Raw genomic sequence first — 19,906 nt, 5'->3', positions numbered from 1 at the left:
CGCACAACGCATCGCAGCTTGTAGATCGTCTATTCTCACTGAAGACCGTCTGTGTAGAGGGAGAAAAGCAGTTGGGCTACTAGTAAAGACCCCTGGGGGACTCCGATCAACCAAGTACAGATGTGACATTTCATCTCTTCCGTATTAACTGCTCTTTTCCTGAAAATGTCCTGCAAATGCATCGGGTTTCTGTGTTGCTTTTAGAATATTTTTGGAGAATGGAACGTATTTTTTGCAGAAACTCGCAAATGGCAAGAAACCACGCCATTCCCATTGAAAAGCAGAATCCACCTTCATAGGAAGATGAGGTCAGAGAAGGTCATAAAAATAGAAACAATAGCTGATCTACAAGCTGCAGAGCTGTAGAAATGTTTTATTCAATTCATCAATGTAGCATATGAAAATAGCATGTCATTAACAAATACAACATATACTATAAGTACAGAGGAGAAAAGGGAATACGGAAATTGCATTTACCTCTCCTTGTGGTCTATATAATGTTTTTCAGGACAGTTTTGAAAGAAACCAGTTATTTACATCTTTTAATGGATGGCGTCCGGGAATTCCGCATTTTGGCGCCATTCGGTCATCTGCTGGCATGCATGCCCCTTTTTAGCTGGTTAATAGACTTTATTGATTAATAATTGACATAGACTGACTGACTCAATGATGAAAATCTGAGCTTTGCCACATGATTCAGCCTCTTCTGGGGCAGTTTATTGGGGGATTAGCTCAGCATTTGTTCTCACAGTCAATATAGAAGCCAATTACAGACTAAGTGGAATTACTAGAAGGCCATTTGACCCTTTGGTTTGGCCTCGGTTGGCTGTATTTGTCGAGACTTTCTTCACGCTGCCCTCCCCCCCAAGCACCCTCCACAGTGGCGAGAGGCGCTATTGTGTGGGAATCGGATGACTGGAGTGTTCGTTGGCACTCACTTCACTTCCACAAACATGGCTTTCTTTAAACAAGAGCGCCGAGCTGCTATCGGGGTCGACAGAAGAAACCGTCCGTCAGCTCCAGTAGACCCTCGCAATCAGTTTCTGGCCACAAGCGATAAAACTCCCCATGTTTTCTTCAACAACAGCAGCACCAGCAGCAGCAGAGGCACCGTCACACACAACGGCACCTCTGAGGCTGTTGTTTGTCTGTGAAATCACTCCCCCCCCACCCTCACCCCCAGATCTCTGTGGAGGTAGGGGAAGAGGAGGGGAGAGCACAGGTGTGTTGTTGTTGTGCACAAAGGAGACGGTATCATCCTCAGTTTGTGCATTCCTGGAGCCAGCAGAACGGGTTCTGTCGCCGTCAGTCCGTTCCGTCTGTCTCCGTCCGTGGCTGCAGAACCGCCCCTCGAGAAGCCAAAGAGTGCCGTTGAATGGAGCCGAGGGGTTCCGCAAAGCATTGTCAAGGGCCATCGCGAGGGCCATTGTATGAACTAAATGCCCTGAAGCCTAGACAATAGTATCATGATTTTACGTGGGGGTGGGTGTCGTCATATACGTTAAAGATTTACCATGCCCCAGGTTATGGAATGACAGTAATGCAGAAGGCATCACATGTTGTTTTGGTGTTGAGACAGTGTTGGACCTATTGCAGAGATTTATTTGAGACTTGGATTTAACTTTTTAGTTAACCATTATTGGAACTTAATAAGCTTCCGTTGTCTTTTTACAGTTATGAAGTTATGTCACAGCACGGAGCTCAGTGAGATCAATGCAGCAAGTGTCAAAGTATGAAAGAAAAACCTCCTGTTTTAGGGAATATTATGGGTTTTACCTGGATGCCAAAAGGTGAAACATTAGAAAGCAACACAATCCAAATCAAATCCATAATGTTCACTATGGAGCTTAGAGCCACGTTTTAGTGAGCACGCATAGACTATTATGAACAATGGAAAGGCAAACTAATATCTCTGCCCTAGTTACACATTGCTGCGGGGCTTCACGAGTGGACAGTTAGGCTTTATATTATAGAGCTTTTTAGAGCATTTTAGTTCTGATACTTAGTAAGTTCGAGCTTGTAGATCTGCTATTTTTGATTGCAGACTTCCCGGCCTGCTCCGATGTGGTGGATTTAAGCCTCCGCCTCTGGGATTCTTTACTTGTCAAAAATCTGCTTTTCTTCTTGGATGTTTTATTTATGTATTTCTATTGTTTTCTTTTCCTTTCTGCCTCTGTACGTTCCGCTCCGCTGGCCGTCTGGGGGGGATTGGAGGAGCAGCTTGTCTGCATTCTGAACATAGAGCAGGATGACAGGCTCTCTGATGGGTCTCTCACACAACACACGCACGCACACACGCACAAGAGATGGAATGGAACGATATGATAATCTCAAAGAAATTGCATACAATATTATCGCGATAATCAAGATATCCCCAACATCCATTATCCTGGGCGGGAACATTTGCCAAAAAATAGCAGACCTACAAGCTCACAACACGTCACAACGCAACACGTTGTGAGACTCTGGCTTGGGCGGTAAATGAGTGAGTTAATATCAGCCGGCTGCCTGATGGCGACCGTCAGGTCACAGTTACCAGTGATGTTAATAGGTTTTTAATGTAATGAGTCCCGGGACCCAAGGAGTGTCTTTCGGATGCGTCCCAGGGATATTTTATGGGTCCCACAAAAATTCAACACGTCATGTCATTTTGGACAAAGTGCATTGAATTGGTTATTATGGTTATGTTCACCGGTAATATCGGATGTTGACCACTTGGGGGCGCAGATAGAAGCTTTTACCGAGTCTTCATAATCAACAGCCACCTGTTATTTTATATACATCGATAATATATGGATCTTCTCAGTGAGATGTATCCTGTTTGTACTGTTACTGCTTCTATGGAATGGGGGAAATGCTATCTGCCGTGCTTGTGTTTGCTCTGCTGTACAGAGAACCAGTGGACTGGGTCAAAAACAGTAGATTGGGATTGCTTGTAGATCGGCTACTTTTGTTTTGAACGGTTGATCATAGAGGGACGTGCCGCCCCTCTATGGATGCGGGAGGGCAAGGCACAGGCGGCCGCGGTGGTCCGCGGCCCCGGCGGACCACCACAGGGACGGCGCCGCCACGAAAACGCTATAATCAATCAAACAGTTAGGCAGCCTAGGCTACATACATACTGTCTCAGATAGCATACATGCTAGGCTAGCTTGCTTCCTCCGTGTTGTAGTTGAGCCAATAAAGGTTATTTGACCATGTTCACCACGGCGTTAATCGTCGCTATTGTTGTAAAGACGCAATGAAGACCTGTGTGGCTTCAACACGTTGTCCAATGTCCACCACATCTATAAACTAACTATAGCGCGTGCATCCAGTTGTTATTGAATGAAGAGGACAGGGGGAGAGGAGGCGGGGTCGCTGTCTGAGCAATGAGCAGACTCACTCAGTATACACTAACATAATAAATACAATATCATGAATTTAATGCTGTCGGAAAATACACGTGACGCCGTCAGCAAACGTTTACATTTGTAAGTTATATTTTAATTGGATACTTTTTCAGTTTCTTTTTTTATTCCAAGTTATTTTCCAATGGAGGTGATGCGTCCGTGGGACCCCAGAACACTGACGTGAATGCGTCTCTAGGCAACGTGAATGCGTCAGAGACGCGGGACGCGCACGTAATGACATCACTGAGTTACTATCAAAACCTCCACCTGCTGTCAGTCAGTCAGTCAGTCAGTCAGTCACGCCACGTCACGTCACGTCACACCACGCCACGTCACGTACACTTTTCCCCTACTCATATCTCCACCACCATTGGCCATATCCATTCCAAACTTTGCACACACACTCCTTGGCTGCAAAGCCTCATTTCTCGCCCTCTTCTAGCGGCACCATGATGCCGATTCTTGCAAAACACATTTTTGTGACACTGCTCCTACATATTTTGCCCTAAAATCACGCAAAGCGGTACACAGTATCTCTAAAGTCATGTCATCAACATGGATCTGTCCCTTTTCCCATATTCCCTCCTGATTGGCTACCATTGCCTTCTAAAGTTTGTGTATGCGACCTGACGGTCGCTTATCTCCCGATTAGGGAGTCTTACTGGTACACACTGTAGTAATGCAGGGACCCAATTTCCCATGATTCATCGGGAGAAATCGGAAGCAGACATTTCCCCCGTTGAAAGCTATGGAATGATTTGCAGTAAAATGGCATCTCGGAATCTATCTCCAGATTGTGTTGATTATCAAAAGATGCTTTTCTTTCAACGGACCGTAACTGAAGAACGGATCGTCGCGGTCGCGTTTTTTTTTCACCGGTTAAAAGAAGACGTCATCGTTGTATGTTACAAACAGCGTGTACACTCATCTTGGTCACGCCCGTGACTTCCGTGGATCCTTAAAAATAAGGTAAAATCCATAAAAACTACCTGGCGGGAAATGTGTTAACGAGTCGAAGTATCGAGGGTGGTTAAATGTTTGAAAACAGAAAACACACATTTAACATGCATCCAATATGTAGTGAGGGTCCCCTGATTCATCTCTCTCTCAGCTAAGGGGTCCTTGGGCCTGAAAGATCTTGAAGACCCTTGCTCATTACAGTTGTGGCGTTATACTTAAAGGGATATGCCACTTTCAACAGGGAGCAGTGGAAGGGCCTCTCTCCCCATACACACCCATTGTAACTTCAAACTTCATTTTAACCATGATAGATTCATTAAAAACACTCTTACTACCCTCCTAATACGTGAGCAGGCCGTGTTTTCTTTGATAACCTTTTTCATTTATTTTTAATAATTATTTGGGAAAATGGAACAAATGAAATACAAAAAAATAATTATTAAAAATAATTGAAAAAAGTTATCGAAAAAAACACGGCCTGCTCACATATTAGGAGGGTAGTATGAGTCACCAGAAAAAATAATGGTTGTTTTTAATGAATCTATCATGGTTAAAATGAAATTTGAAGTTACAATGGGCCTGGAGGGCCTGGTAACATTTACATCAAATATCTAAATATTCAATCAAGCTAATTAAAAACTGTTCAGGGTGTTCATAAAAGCCTGATTAGATGATAAAATTTCCAAAAGTTTTTTTGAAAGTGAAATATCCCTTTAAGTCTTGGTCCGCTCTTTAACCCCCTCCCCCCTCTATAGCAAAATATAAGCTCAAAACAGATTGACATCTGATCGCCACCAAACAAGTGTGGGTACAGTTACAGTATTATGTGACACATTGTGACAATGTGATTGCCTTGAATGTGACAGACAGTGCAGTGTTTGGCTAGCGTACCTTTGTTGACGGTTTTGTGAGAAATGCGATATTTCTGAAACATGACGTGGATGCATTGTTTTCCTTTTGGCAAGGACGCAAAGGAAACCGTCTTCAGCTCAAACATGGTCTGAGCTCAACACTTCTTTTATACATTTTAGACTCTAAAGGTATAAAAGAAACACAAGGCCTGTTGTTTACACACCTGTGATCGGATGAGTGTTGACTGATGCATTGGAATTACACAACATATTACACACTGTGTTTCACATAAGTACCACACACACCCGCTCGCTCTCGTGCACAAACACACGCACACGCACGCACATGCACACGCGCACGCACGCATGCACGCACGCGCACACACACACCTCACGCGCACACACAGACACACACACACTCTCACTCTCACTCTCTCTCTTTGTAGTTTAAAATTAGAACTGTGAAGGGGAGCACATACTGGACGCGAACGGCTGCGCAGCGTCGCGTCGCGGTATCGACGCACATGAAGTGCCGCACGGTAACCCCAACTGGATGCGGCGCGCTGCCAAACAGTACATCCATTTCCCCGGTGGGGAGAACCATGGGAGAACATGTTCAACGCGCGGCAACGCTGGAAAAATAGAACAGTGGTGTATCGGTGCGGCAGGCGACGCGGCAGAGCCGCGACTGCGCGCGTCTGACGCCGCCGGTGTGGGTTAGTTCATTGAAAATAACGGGGCCGTATGTTTTGACGCGCCGCCTCCGCGCCGCCTCCGCGTCCAGTGTGGGTTCCCCTTAAGGGAGGAGTTAATTAAGGAGTTAAAGGCTGGGAGCCATGGCTGAGGATTGAGGACTAGTGTTGGGGACCAATGCTGAAGTCCAATGCTTGGGGCTGAGGATTGGTGTTATAGGGGTGGCAATGGTTCAGGGGTAGAGTTGCCCTCTTAGAACACGGAGGGTTCCCGAAGGGCTCCCAGTTCAATCCCGGGGGTCTCCCAGAATTGGTGTCGAAGAGTCCTCCAGGTTGGCGCCTTGCATGGTTTCCTCCGCCATCAATGTTTGAATGTGTGTGTGAATGGGTGAATGTAATGCACAATCTCTGTAAAGCGCCTTGGATAAAGGCGCTATATAAATGCACCATTTACATTTAGTGTTGGGGACCAGTGCTGAAGGCCAAGGCTAGGAGCCAGTGCAGTACTACTACTAGCCCAGGGTTGGGGCTCTTATCTGAGACAGTCACATGGGTCCAGATTTCAACACGGCTTTATTGTGACAAAGGGTTTCCTGCCCGTTAGCAATTCACCTCAACAGCCTCAGGGTAAGATGTCCACTCATCAGCACAATCACTGGCCTGACCTCGATGGAACGGACAGGAAGGGAGGAGATAGAGAGGAGAGGAGGCTGTGAGCACATCTTCGTGGAGCAAGGCGGCCCAAAGGGATTTAGGCTGAACGTTGTGGAGTTGGAACGGAGTGTCTTGCTAAAAGTATGAAGGACTAGTTAGGGGCCTAAAAACTGGGACAGAATAAAGGAGTAGTGGGATTTTACAGTTAGTCTCCAATATGGCTTCATTCCTTGTCTAGGTCCTAGGTAGCTCAGTCAGTAGAGTGCTCACCTTTTGAATAGCAAGGTTCAGGGTCCAGGGTTCCCAGGCAGCACCAACCGCTCTCTGTGTGTGTGTGTGTGTGTGTCTGTCTATATGTGTGAATTTGTCAATGACGGCAAGTTAGTTTATTGAATGAATAATTGCAGAGTAACCGTCCCGTATGATTCTCCTGTCCCTCTGATTTATGAGCTACAGTATACCGCAACTAGCAGCCTATCAAGACATACAAGTGTGCTGGTGCCAGCTGACATTAGATTAACACAGAATGTACATTTATAAACAACAATGTTGAACATGTGTCTAGCATATCTTTCTTACACTCATAATGCTGTATCAGGGTAAATATTGTAAACAACAAATCCATGTTGAAATCATAGAAACATAGCCGCTGAATGCCATTGGGGCTGTGTGTTGGCACCACACACTGAGTGCATGTCCATCTGAATGAGATAAAACACATTCCATGTTTATTATAGTGACTTTGCAACTACTTTACTAACAGTTTGCAAATACTACAGAGGTACAGTTATACAAAAAAAAATATTGGGGTGCCCTGAGACAAAAAAGTTTGGGAACCCCTGCCCTATGGAGACACAGAGTCAAGAATCAAGTCTTGCTGTGTGTGTGCGTGCATGTTTGTCTGTGTACACATGCGGTCAAGTGTATTACAGTGTTGGTCCTCAAGTGTCACTGAGCAGAGGTGTGAATTGAACAGATGTGATTAGCTCAGCATTGGCGTTCGTCAAGAGGAAGAGGGTTTAATGAAGTGTTGTCTCCTCTGGGAGATCGAGGCTGTGCAACAAGTTAAAAGAGAGAGAGAGAGAGCGGGAGAGAGAGATGGAGAGATTACTCAGTGCTACACACAGACAGTGCACACGCACACAATTCCACTCACACCACCACTCACACCCAAGAATTCAATATTTAATGGCAGACAGGCCATTATGTGTGCGTGCAATAATGCTCAGGCTGTTTATGATGAAGAGGGACTGGCTGTGTGAAGGCTGCATTGCAGATCTAATGGCAAAAAAAGCTTTTTCCATTGCATTAAGTAAAACAGCAAGAAAACTGCATGGGCACCGTTAAGAAACCTGCTACAACTATATTAATACAGCATCCTTCTGAATCAAGAGGGTAGTGCATAGAAAAAGGGTATCAAGCATATCAAGAGGATGTTGTTTAAACGGAGAGAGTTTGCCCTGACTATCAGTGTAAGAGGATTGTGTGCTCGATAACAAAACCTTTTCTTTTTGCGGCCACTTAAAGCAGTAGGCCTGTTATATTCATGCATCTGTAATCCTATCTGTTGAAGATGGCCTATCTTCTTACACGTAAACAACACTGTTTGTGGCTTTATGATATGTGATAATGGCACATATTATGTAAACCTAAATCCAGTGCTGGTGCCTTTTATGCATAAAGCGAGTACTGAAAACTAGGGCTGTAAATATCAAATGTTGAGTAAAAATAACAATCCATTTGAAAATAAAAACAGTGAAAATGCCTGATCGATAACTTCACAAGCTTGTGAACTTCTAGAATGGCAATACAACAAAGTATAAAATAGGGCTTAGAAGTAGGAACATCAATTAGATACGTCTATTCAACTGCGACTGAAATGAATTGCAGTTCTTGCCAGTCATTTCCATAACATCTAGTCTGTGTTTGACGGACAGCGTTTACCATCCGACATTGATATCCTAAAAATAGTGTTTCCCCTGGGCTGGAGCTGCTTTACATTTTCACTGTCTTGTGTGTTTTTCCACGCGGAGCTCCTGTCAGCTTTGACATGATTAGCCTACATTTCTCTCTTTAAGTAAACATCCTCCTCTGTCTAAATCACACAAGGAGCTATTATTTTCTGCTAACCCTGTTTGGTTATTATTCTGATTTATTTCTGATGTGGATCCATTTTTCGGCGAGCCGTAGACTACGACTACGAACTTTGCAATCGAGATTTTTATATAAGTATATATTAATCTTCAATATATGAAATGAACATTTTAACTATCATCGAACTACTTAAACGTCAGCATCCCTATTCTGGTGGGAACATTCGCCAAAAATAGCAGATCTACACATGTTGTGAGCGTCTTCCCAAAGGTCCTTTTGGCCAAGATAATTTGTTGTAGAGAGAAAAACAGCACACCAAGAATATGGCCAAGTTTAAGAGGATTCAAGTGGTAATCGTACCATTTGTATATACAATTAATAATTATACAATTTATTAAACCAATCCCTAAAAATCACGATGCAAGTCAGTTTTATTTTAATAGCACAAGACAATTCATCCTTTAAACAGAACATGGAGCATGGTGGAGGCATCATCCCTCATTCAGTGTTCCAAAGGAGCCAGAGCTGAAATCAGATAAGCTCTGGGAACAGGTGCCGTTTTGTTCTGTGCCCAGTAGCAAGAAGAGCCACTGGCTTTACTTTATTTTGTTCGGGACTCTTGGTAATGTTCCTAAACTGTATCCCGGATCCATTAAGAAAGGGATCTAGATATCGTCGTTGTCGGGTGGAAACCTTGTATGTCCAAGACCGTTCGTTTTGTATTATCATTTTAAAAATGAACTAAACTAGTGAAAATAGCAGATCCACAAGCACACAACGCCTCACACCGCGAGGCGTTGTATGCTTGTACATTGGCTGTTTTCACTACTTTTGTGCGACAGCCTTGTATGATGAAGCAAGGCGAAAAATCGTACAAACTTGAAACTTGGAGATACAAGGTTTCTGCCCAACAGTGATCCTCCCCGTTAAGGAGAAGTCTTTTTCTCGTGATCTCTCAGAGCTATAAGAAGATAACTTTAAGGACAGCCTTTTGTTTGCGCTGCCGACCACCAAATGCCAGCGCGTCCCCATGAGCCCGGCTGTCTTCTTTTAGGAGGGTTCCAGTGTGACATGTGGGGCAGGCACAATCACAACAGAAGGTGAGCCTTAATTGCTCAGTTGATGTGCCAGTACCCCAACCCCCCTCCCTCCCTGTATGTGTTTCTATTCAGACCAGGACTGCTGTATCTCGTTACCAACCGTCGGGGAAACTGAGAACGAACGCAGAGTTTTGGGACTGGGCTGGTTTCAGCCAGGCCTGTGATTGTGTGGCTGGTTAGGGAGGGCTGGGACATAATATCAAGTTGTCCAATAATGGGACGATATTTCATGTCACGATTATTGTGACCAAAGAAATTGAGATTTACGATATCATGATAATCAAAATATCATTATTTGCCAAAAATATTTTAGACACTTGGTAAGCTTGAGATCGGCTAGATTTGGTTGAGAGTGGGAAAAAAAGACTGTATCAAGTACGTTATCTCCAGGTCCGTTTTACCAATTCTAGAGGGTTTAAAATGGTACCAGATATGCAGCTCGGCAAATAAAAGGTGAATTGATCCCAGTGTATGACGGAGGACGATATCACGATAAATTAAATCTCCACGATTAGAGTGTTTATCACGATAAACGATAATAACGATTATCGTCCCTGACGTCCCATCCCTAGTGAAGTCATTTGGTTTCGAGTGTCTAACAAAGTAGATGTGATTGATAAACAACATGATAATTTCAATATCTAGATTTGGGAAAACCTTGTTAGTTTCATTGTGTCATTCAACAGTGTAATGCAATATCAATTAGCCCAAAACCATCTCCTCTGCCTTCCCTTTTAATTTGTGTTCTTTGGTCCATAAATATCACAACACTGTGATGCTTCAAAGCGTACTTTGTAGATCAAATCTAGAAAACAAAATGTGGTCCGTGTGCCCAGGGAGGGTGCAGGTCTGGCAGTTTATTTTAAGCCTTTATCATGTGTGTCTTTGCCACCACTGACCTGATCACCAACCATGCATTACATTGCGTTAATGTTACATAATGGCGGTTACAAATCAATGAAACGGAAGGATCTGATTATGAAAGCATAACCATGTACACTGTACTACTTCTACTACTACTTGTATCTACTACTAATACGTTAAAGATGTCACAATTTAACAAAAAAAAAATATTATTACTCTAAAAGTATCTCAGCATAGCATAAACATGTCTTTTGAAAGTTCTACTCATTACAAAAACATATTGCATATTACATCACAAATAAACATATTACATCATATTGCAAAATAAACACGTAAAATAATGTAATATATCGTAAAGATGTAAGATTGCAGACTGTCTACAGTAGTCTTTCTGTCTCTGGGCTGTGGACGTTGGTGCTAGAGTGAAAACTAAGTATGCGTTGCCTCTCAGAGCAAGATCAAATGAATAATCCGTACTTACGTTATTTGATATCCTTATCTTTCTACACACTAGGTAATATTCATAGTTGGTTTTAATAAACACTTTGATAGCATTCTTTCCCTCTTTGCTGAGCAAGTGTTCTGTGTGAACGAAATTAACTTCCCTTCCCAAATGTAGGCTGGTTTTATAACGTAGGAGAGCGTGTATAAAATCAAAGTACTTTAACTCAACTCCATTGAGCACCTGGTTGATCTCTCTCTCTCTCTCTCTCTCTCTCTCTCTCTCTCTCTCTCTCTCTCTCTCTCTCAATTATCTTTTCCTTTAAACCAGGGGTCTTCAACGTTTTCAGGCCAAGGACCCCTTAGTTGAGAGAGAGATGAACCTCTTCATAGATTCCATAAACAGTAGTTTCATTGTTTTACAGCACAATCATCAGTGTATTTTGGATTCATGTCAATTTGTGTTTTCAGATATTTAACCACTTGAACTGTCTAAACTTGACCTTTCACTTTGTACTTAGTCTGCCCTTTTTCCCCTCTACACTAAACCTCTTTGCCGAAAATAGCCGATCTACAAGCTCGCAACGCCTTGCAGCGCGAGGCATTGTGAGCTGGCAGATCTGCTATTTTTGGCTACAGTTCTCGGAATATGGAAACTAGGGTTCAAGACTAAGTTGTTAATATAAAAAGGATTGGAAGATTTTGAGGACCCCTTGTAACTCTAAAGGACCCCCTAGGGGTCCCAGACCCCCTGTTGAAGACCCATGCATTAAACCGTACATGATAGGCATGGTCTGTGAACTCTGCCATCAACATTACCACACGGATCGAGGATGCGCTCCGGTCAGCTGTGACCTACATTTCATTTTCAATCAATGAAAGTGACGTTGCGTGACTTCTGTCTGTCGTGCAGTGCACCAAGTGCAGTAAGCCGATGATATAGACCCGTTTGGTGTTGGCTGGGGAATTTCTCACTTGAACTGAGTCAGTGGTTCCCTAGACATGAAAAATCACAGATTTACTCGTCTGCCATAGTGCCACAGTGGCAAAAAAACAAAAAACAAAACTAAAGGCCTTTGCAGACAGTGTCCGAGTTTCCGCACAGAAAAGAAATGACAGATGGTGTCTCTATGACCACATGCACACCGGGTCTGAATTTATTCGATAATTATATCACTAATTATTCGATAATTATCTCAATTATCGATAATCGAGATAATCACTATTGATCTTTGCATAATCATCATAGTCATTTGTGTTTTTCAAACATAAAAAAATATGTATATTCATAAAGTTCCAGTGACCGGGCGCCTGCTGGCCTAATGGTCCAGGACTCCAGGCGCATACCACTTAGGCACCGCCACATAGGCATGGATGCCTTGCAGCGTCGCCGGTTCGATTCCCGATCCGGACGACCTTTGCCGCATGTCACTCCCCGTCTCTCCCCCCATTTCCTGTCAGTCTACTGTCCTATCAAAGCATAAAAACATACACACAAGAGAATGACAAATATAAAAGTGTAAGGTGCATCTATATAATTTAGCACAGGGGTCTTCAACAGGGGGTCCGGGACCCCTTGGGGGTCCTCAGAGTTACTGCAGTTACTCCTCGCGTCCCTATTCCGAGGAGAACTTTAGCCAAAAATAGCCGATCTACAAGCTTGTAGATCGGCTATTTTCAGCAAATAGGTTTGAGAGCAGACAAAGTACAGAGTGAAAGGTCAAGTTAACTAAAAACACGAATCCAATAGACTGATGACAGTGCTATCAAACACGTCTATGAATCTATCTATGAAATCGATGAAAATCTGCATCATGCATCATGCAGAGGGGGTCCCTGCTCCATCTCTCTCTCAGCTAAGGGGTCATTGGCCTGAAAACGTTGAAGACCCCTGATTTAGCAGCATCATTTCTGCTGACTTGGCCTGCTTCTGGGAGTGAGGCTCCTCTTGTGACACACCAGGGCAGAGTTTCCGTTTTGGTGACTTGATGCAACAGGATGCCAATATGTTCCTGACTGCAGCCAGTCAGCACTGTTCACAATCACATCACTGCACACCAGCGGTGTAAAGTAACTAAGTACATTAACATTTACTTAACCCATTCAGAACGGGTACACATTATTGTGTATCATTATTTTATGCTTTAACTATTGAAAAATAGCAGATATACAAGCTCACAGCGCGGCACCGAGTGCCGCGCTGCGAGCTTGTAGATCTGCTATTTTTGAAAAAACGTGAAAATCTGAATTTTGACCCGATTCTACACGTATCTTTTGAATCCTTCTAAGGTTTTTTTGGAAAAACCTATGTTTCTATGTCGGCAATCTGGCCGGCCATCGTCAAAGAAAAGGTCCTTTTCACATAACTGGAGCTCAGTTAGTCTGGTCTTGAGAGACAGCTATGTCAGTGGTTCTCAAACCTTTTCATGTGAAGGACCCCCAAAATGATATTTATTTGGCCACGGACCCCCATCTCAAAATATTTAGTTCCAGGGACCACCCAGAAGCAAAATTTGAGTTACAAACGTTTGCTTAAGATTTGCACACATTTTCACGACTTTTTCAAAAATAGCAGATCTACAAGCTCGCAGCGCGGAACCGAGTGCCGCGCTGTATATCTGCTATTTTAAAGCGTTCAATAATCCTAGGCCTAAATGGTACTGTACTTAAATAGAACATTTTTTTAGGTATTTGTATTTTACTTGAGTATTTCCAATTTCCAATACTTTCACTTCTACTCTCGGACACACTACATCTCGGATCCAAATATTGCACCTTTACTCCACTGCATTTATTTGAAAACTTGAGTTACTAGTTATTATTTTTACAAAACATACATTAACCACTTCAACCCTACAAGATTTTTATACATTTGAAAACTTCAAATGGGACACTCTGCATAACGAGTGCTTCTTACTTTTGGTACTTTAAGTACATTTTGATACCAATACTTTTGTACTTTTACTCAAGTACATTTTGAATTCCGGACTTCTACTTGTAACAGAGTATTTCTACATTGCTGTATTGATACTTTTACAGTACAACAAATGAATACTTCCCCCCCACTGCAGCACACCAGAGCACATGTGCAGGTAGTGAGATAGCTGCTGTTGGCTGACCTGCCGACACGCTTCTGAGAGTTTGACGTGGTAAAATTTCATCATTATTGAGGCTGCAGGTTTTTTTATTTTTGGATGCTCTAGTGAAGAAGAGTGACAGGAAAAAGCGAGAGAGAGCCAGGGAGTGACACACAGCAAAGGTTGTCGGGCTTGGGAATCGAACATAGCAATCTGCCGCCAGGCTGCATTAGATCCTATGTTTTATGCACCTTAACCACTAGGCCATCGGTGCCTGGTTTTAAAAACGTTGGAACTACATGTTGTATGTTCCTGAGCATTTTTTTTAGTTCAAAGTCGACATCCGCTACTACTGTCACTGTGCAGGCTAGGTTAAAACCTCTGTCACTGATCACATTTGCTTGTAGAAATGTGCCTGTAGATGTGCTTGTTGTGAGCATGTAAATTGATTATTTACGCATTTAAGTGTTTGCCAACTATGACACAACCAGCAGAAAACACTAGGGTTCCCTCGGAGGGCTTGCAGTCCTGTACACACTGAAATGACCAGAGCCCCGTCGCCGTCGTCAATGCATTTGCGTGAAGATGTGTGCACTCATCCATGGTATTAAATAAGTGTGTGGGATGGGAGGAGCTGTGGTGGTCCACATGGCGTGCAGTACAGTACAGTTAGGTGTTCAAGGTGCTGTGCAACCAAGGGGCAAGTTTCGTTCGCTGGCAATTAAGCTGCTTCTGGGTTCTCGTTGAAGCTGCTGTTCCAATTAATGGCCCAGCAGATGTTGCAATTTCACCTTCTACTGGTACCGAAAAACCTTCAGCAACTGTATTCTGCCTACCTATCATCTTATAATGGAGGATTTACTTTTCGGGCAAGTGGGCACACGGACGTGCAGAGAATGTCAGAGTTTTGGTGCTTGCATACCACACTAAACTAAGCATTATCAAGTCAATACTGGAGATGTGGCTTAATGTCATGGATTTCGACACAGAGAGGGCAATTCTTTCAACATAAGGTGCTGCATTCAAGTTCAGGATAGTTTGGACAAGGCAATTCTCTTGAATGCTGCCTTCAGGTATGGCATGGAAAGAGGGGCATTTGCATTTCTTTCACCATAGTAAAAGCTGCATTCATGGTCAGGAGAGGGCACTTTTTACAGAAGGCTAAAAGGGCAGGGGCTCAAGCTCCCTTTGATGTCTGTGTGCCCGAGTGGGCATGACCTTTGGGCAAGTAAAACACAACCTGTATTTGCAAGTGCCTCTTAGACCTTAGTGTCAACACCTGAGGAGTCACAAATTTTGCCATACACATTAGTTCAACTAAGCTGTTTTTAAATTGCTGCCTGCTGCATGTCCCAATGACGATGTCCCCAAATGACTTTACGCATTTCCTTTCAACCTTGATTTGACTGTTTTTGTCTTCTGTTTTGTGTTTTTTACAGATATCATTGAGAGGAGTGAACTGAAGGCGTTCTTCGAGAGCAACTGTTCTCAGATTTATTTTATCTTCTATGAAAATTTCATTACACTGGAAAGTAACTTAAAACAAAAAGGTGAGCATGTTTGATTCTTATTCTTTAAAGGAGCTATAGTCAACTTTTTCATTGTAGGGCCTAGAAGTGTCGGTCTGACAATGGCCAAAATGATTATTTTATCATTATTTTACGCTTTTTGTGGTCATTTTTGAATAGAAACACATATATGAAGCTTATTTTTTTATAAAATATTTTCGAAACATTATTTTTATTTTAGCATCCGTTTTACAAGAAAAAGTTGACTATAGCTCCTTTAACTCATTAAAACCAGGAAAGCATCTGTGTCTAGGGCTGTCACAATAATTACATAATCGTCTAATCACAATTATTTGACATAATCGCGATTATTTTTCATAATCGTCGTAATCGTTTCCATGTCGATACATGTTCATATATATTTTTTTTAAGTAAAGAAATTGTGGAAATAGCAGATCTACAAGCTTGTAGATCTGCTATTTCCACTATCAATGTTCTTTTTTTAAGTATAAAGTTGTCAAATGTCAGCAATTTCCAAAAGCCAGAAAGCCAAACTGAATTGTCACAACAAATACACAATTAAATCGTTAATCACAATTATTTAAAGATCATAATTGTGACAGCCTTATATGTGTCATTTTCCATTTTTTGCGTTGGCCGTTCAAAAATGATCTTCAGAAAAACCAGAAGCGTGGTGCGTTTACACCTATGAATGAATGAATGAATGAAAGAGTTTATTTCGAACTTATTAAGCTCCTACCCCCCTTTTGCAAAAATATCTTTACTGCATGTTCAAAGAAAAAAGAAAAATATATTTAAAATTAGAAAATAAAATGACTGCAGTAATGTCAGAATAAAATGATAAAAGAAACAATTCATTAATACTAACTGAAAACAGACACAAGGGCTGTTTTGACTCAATTGTTCAACACAGCCCCTCCTCGTCCAAATACCTATTAAATATGTTTTTTTTATATTTTTTTTTTAAAAGATTCATGTTTGGACATCGCTGCACCTCCATACTTAGTCCATTCCATAAACTCACTCCACAAACTGAAATACACATGCTTTTCAATGTTGAACTTGCAAACTGCACCTTGAAAATAAGCTCTCGTCTCAAATTGTAACCCCCCTCTTTATCACTAAACATCCTTTGTATGTTACCTGGCAATAGCCTGTTTCTGGCTCTCCTATAATAGCGCCTACCCTCTCGACCTCTCACCATGGCCACTGCAGGCCACTGCACATGAACCCAAGGTGAACTCGGATTACAGCCCACACAGGAAAACCATTTGAGCCCAAAAACTGTTAGTGATTTGAACCAGAGAGAGAAAGTGAAAGCTCCCAGAGGTTGTGCACTTCATTTTCAAACGATTTACACCTCCGTGCAAAAAAACACACACGCGCACGCGTGCACGACGCGCACGCACGACACGCACTGTGGGGAATCATTTTCATTTATACAGTAGGATCACCTGGTTTAATTTAATAGGAAGACTGCAGCACTATATTGAACCGTGATTATGATCCATATGGGATTTACAGCGCGGCTCGAGACTTAATGACATTTCCCGTTGTCCAGGGGACATTAAAATATGTATTTGGGATGAAAATATGTGAATCTCCCCTGGGACGCAGTCACACAGTGTGTGTGTGTGTGTGTGTGTGTGTGTGTGTGTGTGTGTGTGTGTTTGTGTTTGTGTGTGTGTGTGTGTGTTTTTTTTTTTTTTTGGGTGCATATCACTGTCACTGTACGAACGGAAGTGAACGGAAGCTCACAACGCGAGCTTGTAAATCGGTTCACGGAAGTAATTTCTCTATGGGGAATAACATCGGGTCATTTTAAAATAGTCTCATATAAGCATTGTGGTCCAAAAATAAACAAACGGTCTGCGTGATATTGTCGGGGAGGTGGCTCTGTATGGTTTATGATAGTCAGTCACTCATATTTGATAAACCCTGTTTCTAGCAAAAATGTAACTAATTCAGTGACAGTAACATTAGCGTTTTCTCACCATCAGTTGATTACAAACCTTGACGCTTCTTTTCCATGCATCGACGCCTCAACAAAACGTTGTTCTGTGCTCCACAGAGTGGTTAATGTTATTTGTATGATGTGGATCGTGTCATCAAAGATAAGATAATAATGTTTAACAGAACAAGCACAAACATACACTTTTAAAAGGCAGCCGTTGTTAGAATTGAGGCGACGTTGTTATTGCATCGATGGTTTCAATGTTTCGCCTTTGGCATTTGTGTAAAACCCATAATATTTCCAAATTCAAGAGGTTATGTTTCTCTTTGACACCAACAACAGTCTTCCACGCTCATTCAAATTATGGTATTTTAGTTTTATTTTGAAATTTCAGTCTGAAACGGCCTAGCAACCAATCGGAAGGTTCCATCCCTTCAGGCTATGGCACGGTGAAATCTTACAGTGTTATTGTTTGTAGAGAGACGGCCACTGTGTGTGCAGAGTTGCTCAGTTGAGACCCATGCTCCAAAATGCTTCAGGGTAATTAGTGGAGGCATAACAACACCAACCAACCACACCACACCCAACAACACCAAACCAACCTTCCCCCACCCAACTCCAACTCCGCCAATTAAAAGCAATGCAGGGGCTCTCTCTCTCTCTCTCTCTCTCTCTCTCTCTCTCTCTCTCTCTCTCTCTCTCTCTCTCTCTCTCTCTCTCTCTCTCTCTCTCTCTCTCTCTCTTCTCCCACAACATGTCACTCAATCCTGCAGCAGGGGCGAGATCCCTGACAGACAGTGAGAGCAAAGTGTTTTTTTCCCTCCACCCTTCCTTCTCCCCCCCCCCCCCCCCCCCCACACACACACGCACGCACGCACGCACACACACACACACACACACACACACACACACACACACACACACACACACACACACACACACACACACACACACACACACACACACTGGGAAATACTTTTCATTTATACAATTGGATCACCTGGTTTAAGGTTTTTTATGGTTTCATTTCAGCGCTGGGCGATACATATTAATTTGATCACTCTATTTATTTTTTGACTAAGTATTGAGGGCTTAGGTGGTTAAATGTCTGAAGATTAATTCATGGATTAATGTTACTGTTGTTAAAGGAGCTATAGTTAACTTTTAATGAATCCAACAATTGAACTGTGAGAGTGTACCAACTGCTGTCCATCTGTCCTTCATATTAATTGAACTGTGAGAGTGTACTAACTGCTGTCCATCTGTCCTTCATATTAATTGAACTGTGAGAGTGTACCAACTCTAACATATTAACTGAACTGTGAGAGTGTACCAACTCTAACATATGAATTGAACTGTGAGATTGTACCAACTCTAACATATTAACTGAACTGTGAGAGTGTACCAACTGCTGTCCGTCTGTCCTTCCATGTTACTGTCGTTAACATGAATCCAACATATGAATTGAACTGTGAGAGTGTACCAACTGCTGTCCATCTGTCCTTCCAGGGAACAAATCTCAGAGGGAGGAGCTGGACTCCATCCTCTTTATTTTTGAAGTAAGTACCTTCACCTCCTGTGATCCATACTGTCGCTGTTGTTTACCAACCTTGTATCGCCAAATCAACATTTTATTTTTTTGTTTTTTTCTCCTCTCTTTTTCACAAATGTATGTCCTATTTCATACTGCATCGTATGACAGTCTGGCACGAGAATAACTGATCTACACATTTTGTGAGTTTGTAGATTGGCTATTTTCTGGTTGTACAGTAGCTCAGCCTTTTGGCTTGTAGATTGGCTAGTACATTGGCTTTAGTTTTTCTTTTCCAATTTCACCAGTAATGACATCATGCCCAAAAATAGGGATGCCAAGTTGAAAGTTATTATCCACGAATAGCATAGAAAACATAGTTGGAGGAGGTTTTTTGGGCCGCTGGCCCGGTACGAGAGGATAAACTTTGTCGATTGTTTTCCAGCCCCGCAGAGAGAGGTGACGTCATTTCCTATTTCTTTTTTCTTTTTTACATCCCAGGTGTGTGTGTGTGTGTTGAGGTGGATATGTAAAGCAGCAGAGATGTGTGTGCTTGTATGTGTGTGCGTAACGCATGGTTGCGTCTCCTCCTATTCTCCGGGAGGCTAAAGTCCTCCCACCTTGTTTTCCCAGCTGACTGTCAGAGCAGAGCGGGAGCACAGCTCCAGTTTCCACTACAAACAGCCAGTGGCGTGAAGTAACTAAGTACATTTACTTAAGGTTCTATATTGCAGTATTGATACTTTTACTTAAGTAAAACGTTTGAG

At 42.5% G+C, this 19,906-nt stretch overlaps 1 protein-coding gene across 1 annotated transcript in view; it reads left to right on the top strand.

Annotated features, from left to right (window-relative positions):
* The window catches only part of ralgapa2 (Ral GTPase activating protein catalytic subunit alpha 2), a gene marked incomplete at its 3' end in the record, with an annotated part of 559,582 nt that overhangs the window by 312,850 nt on the left and 226,826 nt on the right, over positions 1-19,906 (top strand). Inside the window, exons 3-4 of the mRNA XM_080751315.1 lie at positions 15,565-15,675; positions 19,118-19,167. Coding sequence (XP_080607441.1) covers positions 15,565-15,675; positions 19,118-19,167 — 161 coding nt within the window. The remainder of the gene's footprint in view (positions 1-15,564; positions 15,676-19,117; positions 19,168-19,906) is intronic.

Source organism: Nannobrachium achirus, assembly GCF_963921795.1.
Source record: "Nannobrachium achirus genome assembly, chromosome: 20".
Classification (NCBI taxonomy): domain Eukaryota; kingdom Metazoa; phylum Chordata; class Actinopteri; order Myctophiformes; family Myctophidae; genus Nannobrachium; species Nannobrachium achirus.
This window is presented reverse-complemented; position numbering and strand designations above follow the sequence as displayed.